Source organism: Neofelis nebulosa, chromosome 2, assembly GCF_028018385.1.
Source record: "Neofelis nebulosa isolate mNeoNeb1 chromosome 2, mNeoNeb1.pri, whole genome shotgun sequence".
In the NCBI taxonomy this organism is placed as follows: Eukaryota; Metazoa; Chordata; class Mammalia; order Carnivora; family Felidae; genus Neofelis; species Neofelis nebulosa.
The window spans coordinates 170,074,750-170,097,853 of record NC_080783.1 but is presented as its reverse complement, the minus strand read 5'-3'; the positions used below and the strand labels follow the sequence as shown (position 1 = coordinate 170,097,853).

Here is a 23,104-nt window from a genome sequence, read left to right as displayed (position 1 = left end):
CATGAGTGAAATTACACCGTATGTCTTTTTTGACTGACCTATTTCGCTTAGCATAATATATTCTAGCTCCATCCACATCATTGCAAATGGCAAGATTACAGTGTTTTTGATGGCCAAGTGATATTCCATTACACACTCGCACGCGCGTGTACACACACACACATCTTCTTTATCTATTCTTCAGTCAATGGATATTTGGGCTCTCCCCATAGTTTGGCTATTGTTGATAATGCTGCTGTAAACACTGGGGTGCGTGTTCCTCTTCAAATCTGTATTTTTGTATCCTTTGGGTGGATACCTAATAGTGCAATTGCTGGATTGTAGGGTAGTTCTAGCTTTAGTTTCTTGAGTCACCTCCATATTGCTCTCAAGAGTGGCTGCACCATTTTGCATTCCCACCAACAGCACAAGAGGGTTCCCCTTTTCTCTCCATCCTCACCAACACTTACTCTTTCCTATGTTGTTAATTTTAGCCATTCTGACAGGTGTGAGGTGGTAATCTCATTATGGTTCTGATTTGTATTTTCCTGATGATAAGTGATGTTGGGCATCTTTTCATGTGTCTGCTAGCCATCTGGATGTCTTCTTTGGAAAAGTGTCTATTCATGTCTTCTGCCCATTTTTTTTTTCTTTTAAGTTTATTTATTTATTTTGAGAGAGAGCATGTGCACGAGTGGGGGAGAGGCAGAGAGAGGGAGAGGGAGAGGGAAAGAATCCCAAGCAGGCTTTGATGCAGGGCTTGAACCCACAAACTGTGTGATCACGACCTGAACCGAAATCAAGAGTTAGATGCTTAAGCGCCCCTTCTGCCCATTTCTCAACTGGGTTATTTGTTTTTTGGGTGTTAAGTTTGGTAAGTTCTTTATAGATTTTTGATACTAACCCCCTATCTGTTATGTCGTTCCCAAATATCTTTTCCTATTCCATAGGCTGCCTTTTAGTTTTGTTGATTGTTTCCTTGCTGTGCAGAGTCTTTTTATCTTGATGAAGTCCCAACAGTTTGCTTTTATTTCCCTTGCCTTTGGGGATGTGTCTGGTAAGAAGTTGCTGTGGCCAACGTCAAAGAGGTTGCTGCCTGTGTCCTCCTCTAGGATTTTGATGGTTTCCTGTCTCACATTTAGGTCTTTCATCCATTTTGAATTTATTTGCATGTATGGTGTAAGAAAGTGGTCTAGTTTCATTCTTCTGCATGTCGCCGTCCAGTTTTCTCAACACCATTTGTTGAAGAGACTGTCTTTTTCCATTGGATATTCTTCCCTGCTTTGTCCAAGATTAGTTGACCATATAGCTGTGGGTCCATTTCTGGATTTTCTATTTTGTTCCATTTATCTACATGTCTATTTTTGTGCCAGGACTGTACTCTCTCGATGACTACAGCTTTGTAATATAGCTTGAAATCTGGAATCGATGCCTCCAGTTTTGTTTTTTCAGGATTGCTTTGGCTATTCAGGGTCTTTTGTGGTTCCATACATTTTGTGGTTGCATAAATTTTAGGACTGTTTGTTCTAGCTCTCTGAAAAATGCTGGTGGTATTTTTTTTAAGTTTATTTATTTATTTTGAAAGAGAGAGAGACAGACAGAGAGGGAGGGAGGGGAAGGGGCAGAGAGAGAGAGAGAGAGAGAGAGAGAGAGAATTCCAAGTAGCTCTGCACGGAGCCTGATGTGGGTCTTGAACCCATGAACCATGAGATCACGACCTGAACCAAAATCAAGAGTCAGACTCTTAACTGACTGAGCCATCCAGGAGCCCCACTGTTGGTATTTTGGTAGGGATTGCATTAAATGTATAATGTGTAGATTGCTTTGGGTAGTACAGACATCTTAACAATGTCTGTTCTTCCTATCTATGAGCACGGAATGTTTTTCCATTTCTTTGTGTCCTCTTCAATTTCTTTCATAAGTGTTGTATAGTTTTCAGAGTATAGATCTTTTACCACTTTACTTAGGTTTATTCCTAGGTACCTTATTGTTGTCTGTAAATAGAGATAGTTTTATTTCTTCCTTTCCAAATGGATGCCTTTGTTTTCTTCCTTTCTTTCTTCATTCCCTCCCTCCTTTTCTTCCTTCCCTCTAATTGCTCTGATTAGAATTGCCAGTAAAATGTTGAACACCAGTGGTGAAAATGGGCATGGCTATCTTGTTACTGATCTTTGGGGAAAATTTTTCATTCTTCCATGTCAAAAATTTTGAACAGCTGAAAAATAAGTCTCTTAATAAATATACAGAATATAGGCATAACTTTATTTTCATTTTTAAGTTTTTGATAAGCATTTTCTTTTTTTTTTTAAGTTTATTTTATTGAGAGAGAGGGAAAGAGAATCCCTTAGAGCAGGCTCCAAACTGTCAGCCCAGAGCCCGACACAGGGCTTGAACCCACAAACCATGAAATCATGACCTGAGCCTAAATCAAGAGTCAGATGCTTAACCAACTGAACCATCCAGGCATCCCTCCTTGATAAGCATTTTCAACTAACTCACCCCTAGAGATCCTGATTTAAGGAGAAAGTGATTCATAACTCAGATTCCTGTTGCATGACTGAATACTTAAAACACAGTAAAGAGAAACTCAGACATAGAATTCTGAACAGTGGCTACCTATCACAGTTAATTGTATACATAACATACAAATAGAAAACCCAGTTCTGGCATAATTCATTACAATGATAAAGGTTTTATTTGAATTAGTATGGAATTTTTTTAAATGTTTATTTATTTTGAGAGAGAGAGAGAGAGAGAGACAGCATAAGCAGGGAGGGGCAGAGAGAGAGAGAGAGAAAGAAAGAAAGGACAGAGAGAATCCCAAGCAGGCTCCACGCTCAGTGCAGAGCACAATGTGGGGCTTGAGCCCACAAACCATGAGATCATGACCTGAGCCGAAATCAAGTATTGGACGCTTAACTGACTGAGCCACCTAGGTGCCCTGAATTTTTTTTTTTAAATCTAAAAAATTACCTTTATGTCTACAAGAGAATAAACCAGTGGTTAAAAATAAGCTTTATACAATAGGAGGGATTTTTGTGGTGATGGGAATGTCCCGTATCTTGACTGTGGTGGCAGATACTTGAAACTAGATGTGATAAAGTTACATAGAACTAAACACACACACACACACACACACACACACACACACACACACACACAGTACATGTGAAACTTGAGAAATCTGAATAAAAATCAGTGGATTGTGGCAATGTCAATTTCCTGGTTGTAATACTGTCCTACAGTTTTGCAAGATGTTATCATGTCAGGAAAGGGGGAAAAGGGTATACATGATCTCTATGTTTCACCTCTCACAGTAGCATGTCAATCTACAGGCTGAAAATAAGAAGTTTAATGGAAATAAACCCTACAAAAGGACGGTCACCATTATTGCATTTTCAGAGCAATGACAGTAGGCAGCAGCAAACTGCCAAGAGGAAGAAAAGCCAATGGCAGTGAATTATATAATATATTTTCCTTTCAGCATATAAAGGATATGGAAGTTCACATAAAATAGTAATGTGTAGGTGTTTGTTTATAAATGAGCTTTATTGACATGTCACTAATGGCTTGTTTTCTGTGGAAAAACATTTAAACCTAGAACATGGAACCATATTTTCCTATTGGAAGAATTCTTATGTTTTAAACTTGCTAAGTTGATTAACAGGGTGTCATTTGAGGACAAATACATAACTGAAAAACAAAAAGCATACACAAGTATACATGGTATGCCATCTTTGTATGAAATGAGAAATCAGAAAAAAGAAATGAAAGGACTTAATTTTATAAAAATAAACATAGCAAAGGTAAACCAGAAACTAATGAATTTGGTTACCTACAGGGAGTAGGTAGAAAGAATGGGGCAGGGAATGACACTTCTCTGAACATACTTTTTTGTAAAGTTTTGGCTTTTGGAACATATTAATGTTTTACAGAGTTAAAGACTGAAATTAAATAAAAAAAGATGAGAATATTTAAATTGAGTACAAACAGAAACAGGAGAACCTAACCACTTGAAATGAATAACTAACTCTTCAAACAAACAACTAATCCAAGTAATGTGGAGAAAAAGGAAACTTTGTGTGCTCCTGGTGGGGATGCACACTGGTTCAGCCACTGTAGAAAAGAGTGTTTTTGGAAGTTCTTCAAAAAGTTAAAAATAGAACTATCCTAGTATCTGGTAATCGCACCACTGGGTATTTACCCACCCCCACCGCCCCCCCCCCCCGCATAAAAAAACACTAATTCAAAGGGATACATGCACTTTTATGTTTGTTACAGCACTATTTACAATAGTCAAATTATGGAAGCAGCCCAAGTGTCCAGTGACTGATGAATGGATAAAGATGTACATACACATATACATACAGTGGAATATTACTCAGCCATAAAAAAGAATGAAATCTTGCCATTTGTAACAACATGGATGGGGCTAGAGAGTATAATGCTAAGTAAAATAAGTTAGTCTGAGAGAGACAGATACTGTATGATTTCACTCATATGTGGAATTTAAGAAACAAAACAAATGAGCAAAGGAAAAAAAGAGAAACCAAGAAACAGACTCTTATCTATAGAGAACAAATTGATGGTTATCAGAGGGGAGGTGGGTGGGGGGATGGGTGAAATAGGTGATAGGGATTAAAGAGTACACTTATCATGATGAGCACTGAGTATTGTATAGAATTCTTGAGTTGCTATATTGTACACCTGAAACTAATAAAACACTGTATGTTAACTATACTGGAATTAAAATTAAAAAAAACTTAAAGAACTAATCCAAGTAGTTTTGGAACAGTAATTTGACTATATACTGTCAACAGTATTATTAGTTGTCTTATTAAAGACAACAAAAGATTGCAAACAAATCTTGAGTGCTTTGCAGTTTTGTTTTTAGTAGTGCTATGAGTGCAGGAATTCTGAAACTATTTTGTGTATGTGATAAGAATGAGCAAATGTGAAAATATATTGCTGCTGTTAGGAACCAAAGATCTAATGTTTGAGAAGAGGTGAGAATATGGAAAGAGGGAAGGCAAGGAAAAAACCTTTATCACTATGAACTCATGAATTTTAAAAAGGCTGACTAATAGAAGGAAGGATGGAGTTAGAAAATCACCACAGTATAACCACCTTAGTAAAAACTAAGTAAGGTAGACTATCTTCCCAGTGTGGGTGGGCATCATTCAATCTGTTGAGGGGCTAAATAGAACAAAAGTGGAGGAAGGGGGGATTCGTGCCCTGCTTGCCTGCCTGAATTGGGACACTGCTCTTTTCCTGCTCTTGAACTAGGATTTATACCATCAGCTCTCCTGATTATCAGGCCTTTGGACTTGAACTAGAATCACACTGCTGGCTTTCTTGGGTCTCAGGCTTGCAGATGGTAGATGGTGAGACTTAGCCTCTATAATTTTATGAGCCAATTCTTCCTAATCAATGTATCTCTACATATGCAAGTATATATATATATATACACACACACACACATATATATCTCATTATCAATACATTTTAATTAAGAATTATATCTATACCATTTTATTATCTTTAAATATTATATTTTATTAATACTGTATTATTATTATATTCTTACATATATATGTATCTGCTATTGGTTCTGTTTCTCTGGACAACCCTAACCTACACAATTGCCAAAACAAAAATGCTATGATCATTTAAAATTGATGTACAAAAGTGAAATGTTCAATTTAATTTAAGATTAAAAAAAACCCAAGTCTTTAGAATGGCTTTACAGGATAATAAAAGAAATTTAAACAAGTGGAATAAATGAAGAACCCATTACTAAAGCTGGTAAATGGCTTTACTGACTAGGATTGAATAATTTTATGAGTGGAAAAAACAATCAGCAAGCCATAATTTTTATCTAATGAAAAATATCTTGGCTTGTCCTTAAGTTCACTAATTTTAGTATCAAGTCATGGAGTACTATACATAAGTAACAGCAATCTTTAGAAATTAAAAATATATATAGGCAAATTCCTAAGTGAACCATAACAAGGGTTCTTGTTCCTCCCTTGCTACTTGAAAGCCCACCGCTATGAGAGCTGTTGTTAAAAATCTGTATATAAGCAAATTGATGGGTTCAGAAAAATAAGGAAGGGAAGAAAGTATAAAAAGTTAGAGTAGCTTAAGAGGAGCTGATTGGGAGGAAAGCAAAGGTAAGTTTGGCTTCTTATGTGGTATTGCTGTAGTTTCAAAACGTTTCCTCTTTCACTGCCTACTTTTACTCCTAAGTTTGTTACACTTTATATAATTATATCAGAAATTCATTTGGTTTCACAGGTATCTGCTTTCAAAATAAGATTATACATGATTCAAAAACTGTTACTTGCCACTTGCTCTCACTGTATGTCCTTTTGGACAATTTGAGATTTTTACGTCTGTATATCTTGCCAATTTAAAAAGACACTAAATAAGTTAAACAAAAAGAGAATGCTTGTCTCTCAATATCTAGTTGAGATTGATTTCACCGAGGAAATGGGAACTTTGCTTAGGGAAAGGAAGGAGTAGTAATTTACAACAAAAATATTTGTGGGACAGGGTACATGAAAAGATTTGGAGCTGGGGGAACATGGCTAGGAAAAGCAGCTAGTAAAAACAGACTAAAGGGGGGGCGCCTGGGTGGCGCAGTCGGTTAAGCGTCCGACTTCAGCCAGGTCACGATCTCGCGGTCCGTGAGTTCGAGCCCCGCGTCGGGCTCCGGGCCGATGGCTCGGAGCCTGGAGCCTGTTTCCGATTCTGTGTCTCCCTCTCTCTCTGCCCCTCCCCCGTTCATGCTCTGTCTCTCTCTGTCCCAAAAATAAATAAAAAACGTTGAAAAAAATTTAAAAAAAAAAAAAAAAAAAAAAAACAGACTAAAGGGGTACAATAACGTACGAGATGCCAAACAAAGAAAATTTCTTTGAGAAACTCTTCCCTTTGTCCTTGCTGTACTCTAAATGGCATTCAATTTTTGTATATTTTAACCTAGACTAATACTATAGTTAAGCTACATTATGAAAAAATAGACTTCTGGGGTTATAACCACAAATTACAACACCGTTTGTATGGAAAATGCATTCTGAATTCCACTCAAATGATTTAAAAAACATTTTGAAACATACCTTATGACCTTTTTCTAAGTTTGGAAAGGTACGCGAACTTACAGCATAAGACCATAAGCTCCCAAAGGGTAGAAACTTCATCTTCTTCATCTTTACCCATCCATCACATTGTGTGGCACACAGCCGATATAGCTGAAAGGGTAAATGAGCTGAACATATGAACAACTTTGAAAATTTAACCCCCTATTCTGCTTAATTCAATTTTTCCAGCCTCACTGGATAGATGTAAGTATTCTTCCCAGAACATATGTGGAAAGTAGATTTTTGTAGATAATATCTTCATTCAAGGCAACACTGGCTGGCCAATATGAAAACAGTTGGATGCTGGCATATAGGTCCCCCTAGGTTCCTCCGGATCCCTTACTCTGCTGGCTTCATTCATTGTGTTCCTAGCTCTTGAGCCAGATCTTTGTTAGGCATTATGTTCCCAGACAATGCATTACTTTTCCACCTATGTAAAATCTGAAAAGGGCATTTTCCTCAGTTTTACCTTAAGCTAGTCTCTTATTCATGGGCTTGGAAACTGGGCTCAATGAGTATTAAAATTAAGATATCAGATACCATGATCACATGAACACTGTAAAATACACCACAAAGTATTTTCTTCTTTGAAAAGAATACTTAGGGATGCCTGGGTGGCTCAGTCAGTTAAGTGTCAGGTCATAATCTCATGGTTTGTGAGTTCCAATCCCACACCAGGCTCTCTGCTGTCAGTGCAGAGCCTGCTTCTGATCCTCTGTCTCCCTCTCTCTCTGCCCCTATCATGCTCGGGCACGCACTTTTGTGCATGCTATCAAAAATAAATAAACATTAAAAAAAGAAAAGAAGAATACTTCAACTCAGATATAAACTTTTTTAATTTCTGCAAATAAGTTATTTCTCTTACATTATTACTTTTACAAATATGACCCTTTTCTTTCAAGACACATGTGTGTGTGGCACAAAAACAGACACTCAGATCAATGGAACAGAATAGAAAACCCAGAAATGGACCCACAACGTATGGGCAACTAATATTTGACAAAGCAGGAAAGAATATCCAATGGAATAAAGACAGTCTCTTCAGCAAGTGGTGCTGGGAAAACTGGACAGCGACATGCAGAACAATGAACCTGGACCACTTTCTTATACCATACACAAAAGTAAACTCAAGATGAATGAAAGACCTAAATGTAAGACAAGGAAGCCATCAAAATCCTCGAGGAGAAAGCAGGCAAAAACCTCTTTGACCTTGGCTGCAGCAACTGCTTATGCAACATGTCTCCGGGGGCAAGAGAAACAAAAGCAAAATGAACTATTGGGACCTCATCAAAATAAAAAGCTTCTGCACAGTGAAGGAAACAATCAGCAAAACCAAAAGGCAACCGAAAGGGAGAAGATATTTGCAAATGACATCAGAAAAAGGGTCAGTACCCAAAATCTATAAAGAACTTATCAAACTCAACACCCAAAAAACAAATCATCCAGTGAATAAATTGGCAAAAAACATGAATAGACACTTCTCCAAAGAAGACATCCAGATGGCCAATTGACACATGAAAAAATGCTCAACTTCACTCATCATGAGGGAAATACAAATCAAAACCACAATGAGATACCACCTTACACCTGTCAGAATGGCTAACATGAACAACTCAGGCAACAACAGATGTTGGTGAGGATGCGGAGAAAGAGGATCTCTTTTGCATCGTTGGTGGGAATGCAAGCTGGTGCAGCCACTCTGGAAAACAGTATGGAGGTTCCTCAAAAAGCTAAAAATAGAACTACCCTATGACCCAGCAATTGCACTACTAGGCATTTATCCAAGGGATACAGGTGTGCTGTTTCGAAGGGACACATGCACCCCCATGTTTATAGCAGCACTATCAACAATAGCCGAAGTATGGAAAGAGTCCGGATGTCCATTGATGGATGAATGGATAAGAAGATGTGGTATATATATACAATGGAATATTACTCGGCAATCAAAAAGAATAAAATCTTGCCATTTGCAACTATGTGGACAGAACTAGAGGGTATTATGCTAAGCCAAATTAGTCAGAGAAAGACAAATGTCATATGACTTCACTCATATGAGGAATTTAAGATACAAAACAGATGAACATGAGGGAAGGGAAGCAAAAATAATATAAAAACAGGGAGGGGGACAAAACATAAGAGACTTTTAAATATAGAGAACAGAGGGTTACTGGAGGGGTTGTAGGAGGGGGGATGGGCTAAATGGGTAAGGGGCATTGAGGAATCTACTCCTGAAATCATTGTTGCACTATATATGATAACTAACTTGAGTGTAAATTAAAACAAATTAAAAAGACACGTGTATAATTATTTTAAAAACAACAAACTTACTCATCATTGTCTTTTGTTGTAGATTCCTTCCTTTCATTTAAACTGAGGTGATTCATTTTTTTCCTCTTTCCTATATACATACAGTAAAAAGAAGAACATAAAGTTAAGGGAAAATTGTCAAGTTTTAAATAGAATTAGTTCGCCAAAGTTTAAATAGAAGCTAAAGGGGTAGACAAAAGGGAGTAGGAAAAGAAAAAGTATCCTGCAATTTGTTATGGGAAAAAAATCATTATTATGAATAACTTTTCAATAGCTATTTTGTTTTTTTATTTTCAAATCTCCACCCCCCCCCCCTTTTTTAAATTTTAGGAAGAGTGCATGGGGGGTGGGAGAGGTGGGGTGAAGGAGGGGCAGAGGGAGAGAGAGAGAGAGAGAAAGAATCTTAAGCGGGCTCTACACTCAGCACAGAGCCCCATGCGGGGCTCAATCTTATGACCCTTGAATCATGAACTGAGCTGAAATCAAGAGTTGGATGCTCAACCATCTTAAGCACTCAGGTGCCCCCCCTCCAATCTCTCAATTTTTTATTCATGAGGACATTATATAGGAAAAAGAATCTTTACTAGATGAAGGATACTTTCATCAGATAGTTTAATAAAAAACATTATTTTAAAGTTTCTAGTTTGTATTATTTCACCCCTATTTTTTGCCTCAAAGTTAACAAGGGGTTGGTGCTATGCTTCTAGCTAGAAAATAGTGAGTTCCTAGTGATATCACAGTAAAATAAATTTGATATTAGGAATCGACGTACCTGATTTTAACTGCATATTGAAAAAATGCATATTGATTTAGTAAATTCTTGGAAAGATCTGTGTGCTGGGTTGAAATGTAAATTTGATTTTACAGTTCTGGTAGAATATGATGTTTGCACTTATTAGTGGTCAATTACTATTATCATAGATAATATTAGTCATAGATAATTGTTTTATAGGCTCCCCATTTAGTTATTTTTTTCCTACTGTACTGCATAGTACAGTAATCCATATACTTTAAACATATTTGATGTATAATAATACAATAATTTAATTTAAATACAACAATAATACAAACAATATTTGAGAACATATTAGCAAAAAGATTCTTAACATCTTACATATACTGGCCTTTAATAAATGTTTGTTGAATGAATAAGGAAGCAAATAAATGAATAATCCAAACTTTTCACTGAAAAACAGTCCCGAGAAATCACTTTTTAAAATGTATAACTGGTAAAAAATAAATAAATAAAATAAAATGTAGAACTGGTGACAACCTCTACATATTTTTATGCAGTTCCATTTGTTCAACAACTGGCACAAGAACTCTTACTCAACATTCTCATTATTTTTCTAAAAAAATTGTTTGATACAATCTACCATGAAAACCTAGCTCACATTCTCCAACAGAAATATAATGTGAGCCACTTATGTAATTCAAACTCTTCTACTAGTGAAATTCTTTAGAGGAAAAAAATAGTGAAATAAACTTTAATATTTCATTTAACCCAATATACACAACATACTATAATTTTATTTTATTTTATTTTATTTATTTATTTTTTTTTTTAAATCTTTTTTCAACGTTTTTTATTTATTTTTGGGACAGAGAGAGACAGAGCATGAACGGGGGAGGGGCAGAGAGAGAGGGAGACACAGAATCGGAAACAGGCTCCAGGCTCCGAGCCATCGGCCCAGAGCCTGACGCGGGGCTCGAACTCACGGACCGCGAGATCGTGACCTGGCTGAAGTCGGACGCTTAACCGACTGCGCCACCCAGGCGCCCCTATAATTTTAACACATAATAAGATTATTAATGAGATCATTCATATTCTCTTTTTCACACCGTCTGATATCTGCTGTGTATTTTACACTTACAGCACATCTCGATTCTGATCTACCTTCTAAATGCTCTATACCTAAACATATTGGACAGTACAGCTCTATGTAATACTTCAGGAGGATCCAATACTTCCAGATGAAACCGAGTACACAGAAAACACAAAGGCAATTTCTTTACATTTTCAAATGTAATTTATTAACATATCAGAGTAGTCTGGAACGGACTTTCCAATGCTGGTTTACTCTTTTTTCTTCACTTAATTCTTATTCCATTACTCTTACTTGCTCCTATTACTAGAGGAAAAGCTCATTTTTACTTATACCAAATATACTTATACCAAAGTATATTTTCTATTCTCTGGTATTTATAATTTCACTAAGTTTGTTCAGAAACTGATGAACAATAATTTCCCTCATTATTACTTTGGATCTGCGGCTTGTTTCAAAAAAAATCATGTAACTAAGTTATCTCAAAATAGTCTTTAAAATCCCAAAAAGAAAATCTTGTGATTCAGAAGTTGTGTTAAAGTACTAGTTATCTCTCTTGTTTATTAACTTTTTATTATTTGACTTGTCTATATCCCTAAATTCCAAATAGTAAGAGTTTATTTAACAAAGAATTAAAGGGAAAAACAGTAACAATATTTTATTTATGATTTTAGAGAACTTTGAGGAAAAAGCCTATTAAAATCCATCTCTTTTAAAAAAAAAAAATCAAGCTAAAAATGTATCTGTTTTGTAGAAAACTACAAATGAAATTCCAGGATACACATTGAACCTTTATTTCAGAGAATCTTTGCCTCAAGGTTAATACTAGTTTCCTGAATTTTGTACTATGCTGTCTGCATTCAATAAAGCTCCAAAATTAAGTTATTGTTCCTTTAACTTGTAATTAATTTTCACATTTTAGCACCATCAGTCAATAAAGTTAGGTGAGAAATAGTAAAAGAATGCTTTATTTGAATTTTCACCAGGTGGTCAATGCCTGTTGAAACATTTTTATTATTGTAAGGGGATTAGATATCTTATCCTATAAAATGCAATCAATAGCATTAATCTCCATCTTCTCATGGAAGGACTTACGCTTCTGATATACTTTCCAACTGTTAAATAGGAGTTTTAATATCTCTAAGAATAACACTTGGACCAGTTACCAGAGACTGTTTAGACTCTAATATATCATTAAGAGTATTTCAGGGGTGCCTGGGTGGCTCAGTTGGTTGAGCGTTTGACTTTGGCTCAGGTCACGATCTCATGGTTCGTGAGTTCGAGTCCTGCTTTGGGCTCTGTGCTGACAGCTCAGAGCCTGGAGCCTGCTTCAGATTCTGTGTCTCCCTCTCTCTCTGCCCCTCCCCCACTAATGCTCTGTCTCTCTCTCAAAAATAAACACTAAAAAAATTTTAAAAAAAGAGAGTATTCCAGTTACTTAATGATTACTTCCTTGATTTCATTTCATTCTATTAACAATGAACATATGTTAAAGAGCCACAGATTATAAATGGTCTTTTTCTTGCTAGGTTATACATAACAAACAGTTGTGTATGTGGCTCCCTTTAAAGGAGTTTCACAATACACTGATGAAAAATGTACCATCACTGAATCTGGACTATATTCAAAATTGTATTTAGACTTTCTGGTAAGGCTCAAGGAGCCCTTTCTCTAACCAGCGAAGATAACTTTCAACAGACCACAATGTTTAGAAATACAATCAATGACCTTAATGATAATGGCTAACACTTACACAGTATTTTTAGCACCAGGAGCTGATTTAAATGTTACGTATATAAACTATTCTGCAAAACTGAATTGGTCATTCTTATTCCCATTTTACAGATGAGGAAACAGAGGCACAGAATGACTACATAACTTATCCAAGGCCCTAAAGCTAGTAAGTGGCAGAGTTAGGATCTAAACCCAGTCATCTGGCTACAAAGATTGTTCTCTTAACCAGGATGCTACACTTATTTAAACAGGTTTAGGTTGGTATTATGCTGTTTCCAGATATGTACACTTTATAGTTGACATACATCTTAGGCATCATTTGGTCCCAAACCAAAAGTTATGAGTTGAGGAAAACCTTGACCTAGACAGGTTCAAGTGATTTGTCTAAGGTATTACACACTAGTTAGTAATTTTTTTCTAAAAGAGTTATTGCCAGGTCAAGTTAGAGCCTGTAGGCTAAGAGGAAAATGAAATCATGTTATTCTTTTAGTTAACCGCATTATTATTATTAAACAAGAGTGGAGAGTGAGGAACCTCTTTAGAGGATCAATTTATGAAAAATAACAATGCTAATGGTTCCTTTTTTAAAATTCAAAATACTTTTATTGAGTCACATGTATGGAAATATATTGTTAAAATATTTCCTATATTATTGAAAAGAAAGGTATCAATGAGAAAATCAATTGCTTTTTAGCTATTAAAACATTAATATTTGAGAAGCAGAATGGTAAGTTTTTAAAGCTTTCACCCAAATTAGACTCACATTAAGAAGCATTTGGCTCATATATCTCAAACTGCTCATCAGATATTTAAACTGATAATTTATCAGCTCCTTTGAAATACATATTGTCTGTCCCTTCTCCCACTTAAAAAGAAATCAGTCTTGCCAGAGATCTACCATTTGATTAGTCTTTTCAAAGAACCTGCTTTTGATTTTGTTGCTTTTCTTTATTATTATCTTATTTTCTATTTAATAGTTTCTATCTTTTACTACTTCCTTTCTTATATTTTGGGAGGTTCTATTTTTTTCCATCTTTTGGAGTTGAATGCTTGCCTCGTGGGTTTTCAATCATTCTTCCTTCTTTTTTTTTAAATTTTTAAAAAATGTTTATTTATTTTTGAGAGTCAGAGACAGAGAATGAGCAGGGAAGAGGCAGAGAGAGAGGGAGACACAGAATCTGAAGCAGGCTACAGGCTTTGAGCTGTCAGCACAGAGTCTGATGCGGGGCTTGAACTCACAAACTGTGAGATCATGACCTGAGCCGAAGTCAGTTGTTTAACTGACTAAGCCACCCAGGCGCCCCAATCATTCTTCCTTTCTAAATATATGCATTTATAAGTATAAAATTTCCACTAAGAACTGTTTTAGTATAATGCAGTATTCAGGTATAAATTTTTCCTGTAAGTTTTCTGTTTTCATTATCATTCCATTTTAAATATTTTATACCTTCCTTTATGATTTTTCTGAACAATGAATTATTTAGAAGTTTCCAGGTTTCCAAACACGTGGGCTAAAAATTTTTAGAGGGCTGCCTTTTTATTATTGATTCCTAATTGCATGAAATTTTGGTCAGAAAATTTGATAGCAATTTTTAGTATGTTGAGACTTATTTGTGACTCCAAACTGGCTATATATTTTTTCTGGGGGGGGGAGGGGGAGGTAGGGGCAGAGAGAGAGAATCATATGCAGGCTCTGTGCTCAGTGTGGGGCCCAACTTGGGGCTCGATTTCACGACCCTGAGATCATGACCCAAGCCAAAATCAAAAGTTGGACACCCAACTGAATAAGCCACCTAGGTGCTCTCAAACTGGCTATATTTTTGTTAAAGTTCTGTCATGCTTTATCATGTGTGAGGTGTGTGTGTTTGACCAGTTTGTTAGATCATGCTTGCTAGCTGTGTTCAAATTGTTTACATCTGTCCTAAGTTTTTTATCTATTTCATCAGTTTCTTAAACTATTTTTTAAGTTTATTTATTTATTTTGGGAGAGAGAGAGAGAGAGAGAGAAAGAGAGAGAGAGAGAGAAAGAGAGAGAGAGAGAGAGAGAGAGAGAGAGAGAGAGAGAGAGAGAGAGGGAGAATGGGGGGGGGGGGGGGCAGAGAGAGAGGGAGAGACAGAATCCCAAGCAGGCTCCACACTCTCAGTGTGGAGCCCATGTGGGGCTCGAATCCAGGAATCATGAGATCATGACCTGAGCTGAAAACAAGAGCCAGACACTTAATTATCTGAGCCACCCAGGTGCCCCTGAAAGAGGTAGTTTAAAATCTACTATGATTTGGGATTTGTGGGTCTCTCCTTATAATCCTGTCCCATTTTGTTATGTTTTGTTTGAGTTTTTGTTTTAGATGTACATAGTTTCAGGATTCTTTTTCTGATAGTGACTCTTCCCTTCTCCCACTATGTAAAGAGTTCTATTATCTTCAATAAAGCTTTTTTGCCTTAAAATCTATTTTGGTCTATATTAATATTCTTATGCCAACTATAACTTTTTTTCAAGCCAATATTTGCTTTGTTATCTTAAACATCCTATATCTTTTCTTAAAACATAAATAAAGATATTAATAAAAACAGTTAAAATACGTGTTGAAAACTTAAATACATGTCAGGCACTGTTCTAAGTGCTTTTTGTATATGAATTTATTTAATTCTCACAACAATCCTAGGGTAGATATTATTACTTTCCCCATTTTACATTCAAGTAAACAAAAACTCAATTATAAAGTCAATTAACAGATATTCTATCTGCTCCCTAAAAATTACAAGAATCTTAAAGCACTTTAGCTTCTTCCTGCTCCCTCATCAATATTCCATGCTATCACAGTCTATTATTTGTTTTTAACTCCATCTCTCAAATTGTCTTTTGCTTTATGGTCAGTGGAGTTTGTAGTCACATTTTTATAATTAGATTTATAATTAGATTTACCACCAGGTTTGCTAATTTATTTTTTCACCATTGCTCTTTGCAGTCCATTCCTTTACTGGAGGCTCAGTTTGCTTATGTAAGTACACGTTTTAGTAGTCCTTTCAGGGAGTATGTGTGAGTGGTAAATTCTTTCTGACTTTGTCTGAAAAAAATCTTTATTTCATCCTCAGTTCCTGAATAAAAAAAATCAGCTGTGATTTTTAGTTGGTATCATTCTACTTCCTGTTAGAATCTATTGCTATAGATGAAAAGTCTACTATCAGTCTGTCATTCCCTTGTAGGTTAGATGTCTTTTTTTTGGTGGCCTTTAAAAGTTTCTCTTTGTCTTTGATGTTCTGTAGTTTTACCATGATATGACTAGGTAAGGGTTTGTTTTAATTCATCCTGCTCAAACTAAGCATGCTATTCTAACCTGGAAATTCTCATCTTTCCTTAATTGTGAAATTGAAATTATAAAAAAAAACCTGATGGTCCTTTTATCTTAGAATACTGCCTCAGCCCCATTCTCCCTATTTCCTCCTTGTAGAACTCCTATTTGACATATGTTGGAGCTTCTTATTTTATTCATCATTTCTTTTTATCGTTTTATCATATTCTCCATCTCTTTATCTCTCTGTGCTATTACACTGCTACAGTCTGGCTGATTTCTACAGATCTACTGTCTAATTCACAAGGACTCTCTTTGACCATGCAAATTTGTTGTTTATCCTTCCACTCAATTATTAAATACTAAGTCTGATGGATCCTTCCTCTTCACCGAAAACATAATAGTTTGGAGAAATTTGCTAAGGAGTAGGGGAGGGCAGCAATATAATGATACAGACACATAAACATATATAACAGTGAGAAACATATACAATGATAAGTAAATAAATATACATATCTCAAAAGTATAAACTGGAATCACTCACCCTATTTTTGGCCCACATGTAGAATCTATGCAGAGGGAAGACTTAGAAACAGATCTTTCTTTCTTTTAGAAGTACAAATAGATTTAAATTTAGTATTAAGTCATCTGTTCACATAGTACATAGTTCAAATGTATATAGAAAGTACTTAGAAATACCCAGAGGAAGGGGTGCTTGGGTGGCTCAGTTGGTTAGGCATCTGACTTGATCTTGGCTCAGACCATGCATGATCTCACAGTTTGTGAGTTTGAGCCCCACATTGGGCTCTACGCTGACAGCATAGAGCCTGCTCAGGATTCTGTGTCTCTTTGTTTCTGCCCCTTTCCTGCTTGCACTCTCTCTCTTTCTCTCAAAGTAAATAAACTTAAAAACAAAAAAAGAAAAGAAAAGAAATACGTAAAAGAAGAGTATTTTAGGAGGAAGAGTATTTCAGGTTGAGAGACATGCAAGTGCAATGACCTTGTGGCAGGAAGCAGTTTGACATGATTGATTAATAGCAAGATAGTAAGAGTGGTTAAGGTAGTGTAAACATGGGAAGGGTACTAGAAAATGAGATAGACGAGGTGGTCAGGTATTAGATGATATATGGCCTTAAAAGTCATGATAAGGTTTTGAATTATATCCTAAGTGTGATGGGAAGTGAATTGCACCTAAAACGCCCTTGAAAATGCTATTTAAATAAAAGAGCTTATTTAAGTTGCACCTTATGTTTTGTATAATATTTAAAAACTGAGAATTGTTAATAGAAGTTATGGGATCATTTGGAACTTAAATTACTTCATAAGAGTCAGACTTTCTTATTTCTAAAATGTGTATAAGATGACATATCAGGATGAGCAATGTAATGATTACAAATGACATAATGTGATATAAGATCCTAGAGAATTCTATTTTGAGACTTTTGTATGTGAGATATATATATCAAAGAATATATAAGACATATATGTACAGTTTAATGAACCAGTATAACCACCATGTAAGTTAAGAAATAGAATATTACCAGCACCCCAGGAACCCTTGCTGTATGACTTTTTAAAAAAGAGCTTACTTAGTACTATAATCTGTGATAATTATCCACTTAAATGTCAACTGGGATCACGTGACCAGTCTTTTTATAGGCAAAAGGAATGTTCCCTTAAGTCCATATTTAATTTCAATATGGAAATCGAGCAGGATCCACTTAAAATCTATTCACATTTCAGTATGGTGATGTGCCATCTTTAAGGCACTAATTTTTAATTTTAAACAAAAGATATATCAAGTGTATTAAAAACAGATAGAGCTTGAAGAAAATGTATACATCTTCATACATTTTTGTGAAAGCAAACCTAATAGTAATAGCTTTAAGATAAAAAGCATTTGATTAAAGTAAAATAAAAGTCATTCAAAAGTTTAAGATCTTATTATAGGTTTCATTACAACAAATTGTGTAAAATGAGATTTCTTTGTTTCTGTGTGGTTTCTAGTATATTCTTAGCACTCAATAAATGTTAAACAATAAAATATGAATTAGGCTAATCACAGCACATCTAAAATATATTTTATTAAATTTGAGCCTACTTAGAATTTTATATTACAGAAACTTGACATGTTACTAATTCATGACTTTTTGTAATATTAAAAATTAAACCTATGAAATCTAGGTTCATATATCTTTAAAAAATATTTTAGCAATAAACTACCAGAGAACAAGAAATATGCATGGCCAAAATTAACAATATTTCAAAATAAACATTTTCATAGTAAAATTAGGCTATCCTCTAGTGGAAAACTACAATTTTTTTGCAAATCCATTTAAAATAGTAAAGGAAAAGAAGGGAATGAAATATAATAAATAAAAGCAAGCTATATAAAGATAAACGAAATGTGAATAAAACTAAACAGACAACATGAATAAAAATAACATTTAGAGGTATCTCTCTTAAACTGTAGTGCAGCAGTACCTGAATTATATGCCCTTTAATTTATGCACATGATGGATAGCTTGTTAAGGGGTGTATCTGTAACCACTGTAATTGATAGTAGCTGAAGGCAGTCAGACCATAATTTCTGCTTAATGGATGGGACAGTAAGGGAACAAAGTCTGCAGTAGCATTTTAAAATAAGTGCCTAGAAAGTTTACATTTATGTCCAAAGTAGTACCTATATTCTAGCCTTCTTTATGTTGAATTCTTTAAGAAAAATCAGCTGCAGCAAGATCCATATATTATTAAATAAAAATTCTGATTTAGCCAATAAGTAGAAAAATATTACAATAAATGGAAAAGAATGTTCAACTAACCATTTGATGGTTCACTTTTGTGGTCTTGTTCTTTAGAGCTTGCAGGAGAAGCAAATGGGCTCATTTGACAAGTTCCAGTTGTTGGAGAGTAAGTTGTAATACTGTTCTTCCTTGTGATTTTTGAAGAATCAAATGACTGAAAATAAATATTAATTTGAGACAAAAATACATTTAGTTGAGAATGTCTTTTAAACTTGCAAAATTCAAACCAGTATGATTTTCCTTGATCTTTCTTTTCAGATTTTAAATATACTCCATTACCACCTCCAAAGTGAACACTATTTTTTCAAGTTTTGTAGCTATTTCAGGTCTCCACACTAATTAGGGCATCTCAACTTGATATTTATGAAATTTTAATATTAAAAATTTACTACCATCTGAGATGGTATTTCCAAACAGTTTAGAGATGACTGACTCTCCCAATTATATCCTGACTTTTGCTGTCTGCTGGACCTGAAGTATAATTATGGGGCTGGGCCAGGGAAACTGTCATAAGTTTCTCTTAGGAAAATCCACAAGGAAGTCCTAGGAAGGATAAGTACTGTCTTAAACCTTCACAAATTTGCTCTGACACAGTGACTTGTCTTAAGGATAACCAAAATAATGTTCAAACAATTGAGTATGGCATTTAAGGGCCTTGAAAATTTGGTCTATCCTATGCAAATCCTCTCTGCAGCTTTCTCCTCTGTGTTCCCATACACCTTGCACATAGCTCTTACTGGCGATAGTAAATTTTATTTATTTTATTTTTGAGAGAGAGAGAGAGCACCCATGTGAGTAGGGGGGGATGCAGAGAAGGGACAGAGAAGAGGGGGAGAGAATCTTAAGTACGCTGGAACTGGAGCCTGAAGCAGGGCTCAATCTCATGATCAAGAGTTGAGTGCTTGGGGGTGCCTGGGTGGCTCAGTTGGTTAAGCATCCAACTCTTGATTTTGGCTCAGCTCATGATTTCATGGTTCCTGAGGTCAAGTCCCGCATTGGGCTTTGTGCTGACAGCAGAGCCTGCTTGGTATTCTCTCTCTCCCTCTCTCTCTGTCCCTCACATTCTCCAAATAAACTTAAAAAAAAAAAAATAGCCAGCCTAAAATAATCCTTATATTAAAAACAAAGGGTTGGGTGTTTAACTTGTTGAGGCCAGTCATACACAGAGTGTTGGGATACTGAGGCTTTTCTTTCCAGGAAGCAGATTTATTTGTGCCAACACAGGCTCAGCAGGCTAAGACCCCCAAAAGGCTGAGCCCTGAGTGCAGCGGAGTGTGTGTGTGTGTGTGTGTGTGTGTGTGTGTGTGTGTGTTGCCTTTTGTACAATTTTTGCTCCTTTGTCTTCCATATATGATAACACACAGGCCGATTGGGCGGTCCATGTTAGAGTCAAGAGGAATGTTGCGCATGAGCACAGAGCCAGGCTGTCTTCCCTTGTCTTGAGGTTTTTACCACATTCCTTAGGGTGGGGCTCTACCACAAACTGACTAAGCCACTCAGGTACCCCTGGAGACAGTAAATTTTAATAATTGTTTACATTTCTGTCTGCCCCATTAGAATTTGAGTTCCTGAAAATAAATGTCATTTCTTCATCTTTGTACCCTAGAACTCAAAAATGTGTGGATGAATGAATGATGTAAAAGGAACAACAGTCCAGTAACCTTGGCTAAGCCACTCTACCTTGAATACATTCATTTGTTCATTTGTTCTCATCTAATGTGAAATGACCCCTGTAGTCTCAGTCACTTAGACTATGCACATTTGGGCCTCAGCTCATTCTGTGATCTAGCTGGAATGCCCTCTTTCTTATCTTCCCCAAGATCTAGTCTTTCTTTTGTTTAGGTCCTCATTTATGATCCACTTCCTCCCGACACCCATTATCACACTATTAACTGCTTGTTCTTCTGAATTCCCTTTAAATTGTTTTCTGTAATGCTTACTCATCACCCAGCACTTACTAACTAATGTGTACAAAGAAAGAGAACAAATTGTTCTCTGAACAAACAGCAGAGAAGAGGTCTTAGCAGTAGCATAGGTGTTACCAAAAACTGAGAGGAAAGGAAAAATCAAGGTGGGCTGCAGCAATCTTACAGGATTCTTGTAAGGAGGAAAGGTGAAGTTTAGATAAGTGAAAATAAAGGTACGAAAAACCTGAAATCTGGAGGTGATACAGATGGCATAGGCTAGATTGGGGGCATAACAAAGTCTGAAAGCTTATGATGTTGCCAACATTGTAGAATTAAACTTTTGTTTGGTAGCTGACCTGAAATAGTTACATAATTCTTCATTGTCAACTGTTCTTTATTTCTAAGACACTATGGCAGAAATAGTGGCTGTATCACCTTTTTCAATAATCTTGGTATTAGTTCCAGTGTCTACAGCATCAGTTTTTGTTTTTGTTTTTTTACAGTTAAGGTTTTATATGATAAATACTTTTTTTGTATTGGGGGAACAAAAGGCATTCCATTCTTTATTTTATGTATCCATAGTAGCCACAAATATAACTAATACCTTTTTTAAAAATCAAACTATAATATCAAGTTATGACTCTAAAGCAATCTTTTTTGTAAGGTGAAAAGGTTTTAAGTCTCTTTATCAGGTGGTTATTATTACCACTCCACCTTGAGTTTTCACCTGTTTATATGTATTCAGTCATAAACTATGACATTTATCCAATTCTACCCTACCTTTCCAAGAATTTATTGCCCAGAACTATTTCACTGTGTATGTACAAGAAATGAAAGTCACTACCCTAATGTACATTTATGTCTATCTGTTTTCCTATTTTACCAAAAATTATTTTTTCCAATTGCCAAATATCTAAACATTACAACTATAGATCATACATTTCTCCTTGAAAACCATTTTCTAGCTTTCATAAAATAAGTCTTTGTGTGCATACGTGTGTGTGTGTGTGTGTGTGTGTGTGTGTGTGTGTGTGTGTATTTTTTCCCCTCACCTTAAAATACTGAGGCTTCTCTTCTGCTTTCTTTTTTTTTTTTTTTTTGGCCATCTATGTTGGTTAAAAGGAAAAATGTCTGTCTACAATTACTATACAAAGAGGGAAAAATGAAAATCTACTGTCCCCTACTATCCCACTAAATATTCTTCAATAAATAACACATTTTTATATAACTAACTATGGATACACATAAGGGCATAATCTTACCTCTCTAAGATTTTTTTTCCTCTTAAAGTTTTACCAAGGTCCTCTAACTTTAAAACCCTGAAGATGCTTAAAAGTGATCCTAGAGCCCACCTAACCCACACCAAGAACAGTTAAGAAGGTTGGGATTTCAGGGAAGACTGAGCTTCTAAACGAGAAGTTCAGCATTCTTTCCACTCAGCAATAAGGAGGGCTAGCTACCAGATCCTGTAGAAAACAAAGAAAGAAAAAGTGAGAAGCCTAGATTTAGCTAGAGAAGGGAAAGGATTCAGGATGTGAATAAAATTAAGGAAAGAGAAATCAATAAGTCACAATTCTATAATAATTTATAACTGCTTGTAATATTTAGTGAGTCCTTAGAGATATTTCACACCACTATTAAGAAAAAAATTCTATGATCAGCCCAAATACCACTGTACTCTTTGTAAAGAGGTCAAACCTTGTATGTTAGCAAAACTAAAATTTGGGCATTGATTTTTCTGTCCAAAAAAAAAAAAAAATGAATGTTCACTTCATAATTTCAAATATATGACATTCTCCTTCAATATCTTTCACAAATTGTAACTTGCTTTGTCACTTTGTTTAAAGCATAGTCTACCAAAAAGGTGCCTGTATTTCATTGATTTTTACCTATTATAAACCATCTGGAAAGTACTAACTAAGGGTTCTTTTAGGATGAAATATGATGGAAAGGATCTGCTATTATTATTATGAACTACTAGCCTATGCTATCGGTGAAATATTTAAAACCCAGGTACTGTAGGTATGTGGGCAATCAGAAACAAAAGAAAAATTAGGGCAACTAAAGGGAGGTAATTCTTTATAACCTTACACTGGTTAATTAGGTCATAGGAATGTC

The 23,104-nt window shown here is 35.5% G+C and overlaps 1 protein-coding gene across 1 annotated transcript in view; it reads right to left on the bottom strand.

The window, feature by feature from the left end:
• Positions 1-23,104, bottom strand: part of ITGB3BP (integrin subunit beta 3 binding protein) — a 70,992-nt gene that overhangs the window by 19,376 nt on the left and 28,512 nt on the right. The window contains exons 4-5 of the mRNA XM_058693696.1: positions 19,098-19,233; positions 9,447-9,516 (exon numbers count right to left, since the gene is read on the bottom strand). Of these exons, the coding sequence (XP_058549679.1) occupies positions 9,447-9,516; positions 19,098-19,233 (206 nt within the window). The remainder of the gene's footprint in view (positions 1-9,446; positions 9,517-19,097; positions 19,234-23,104) is intronic.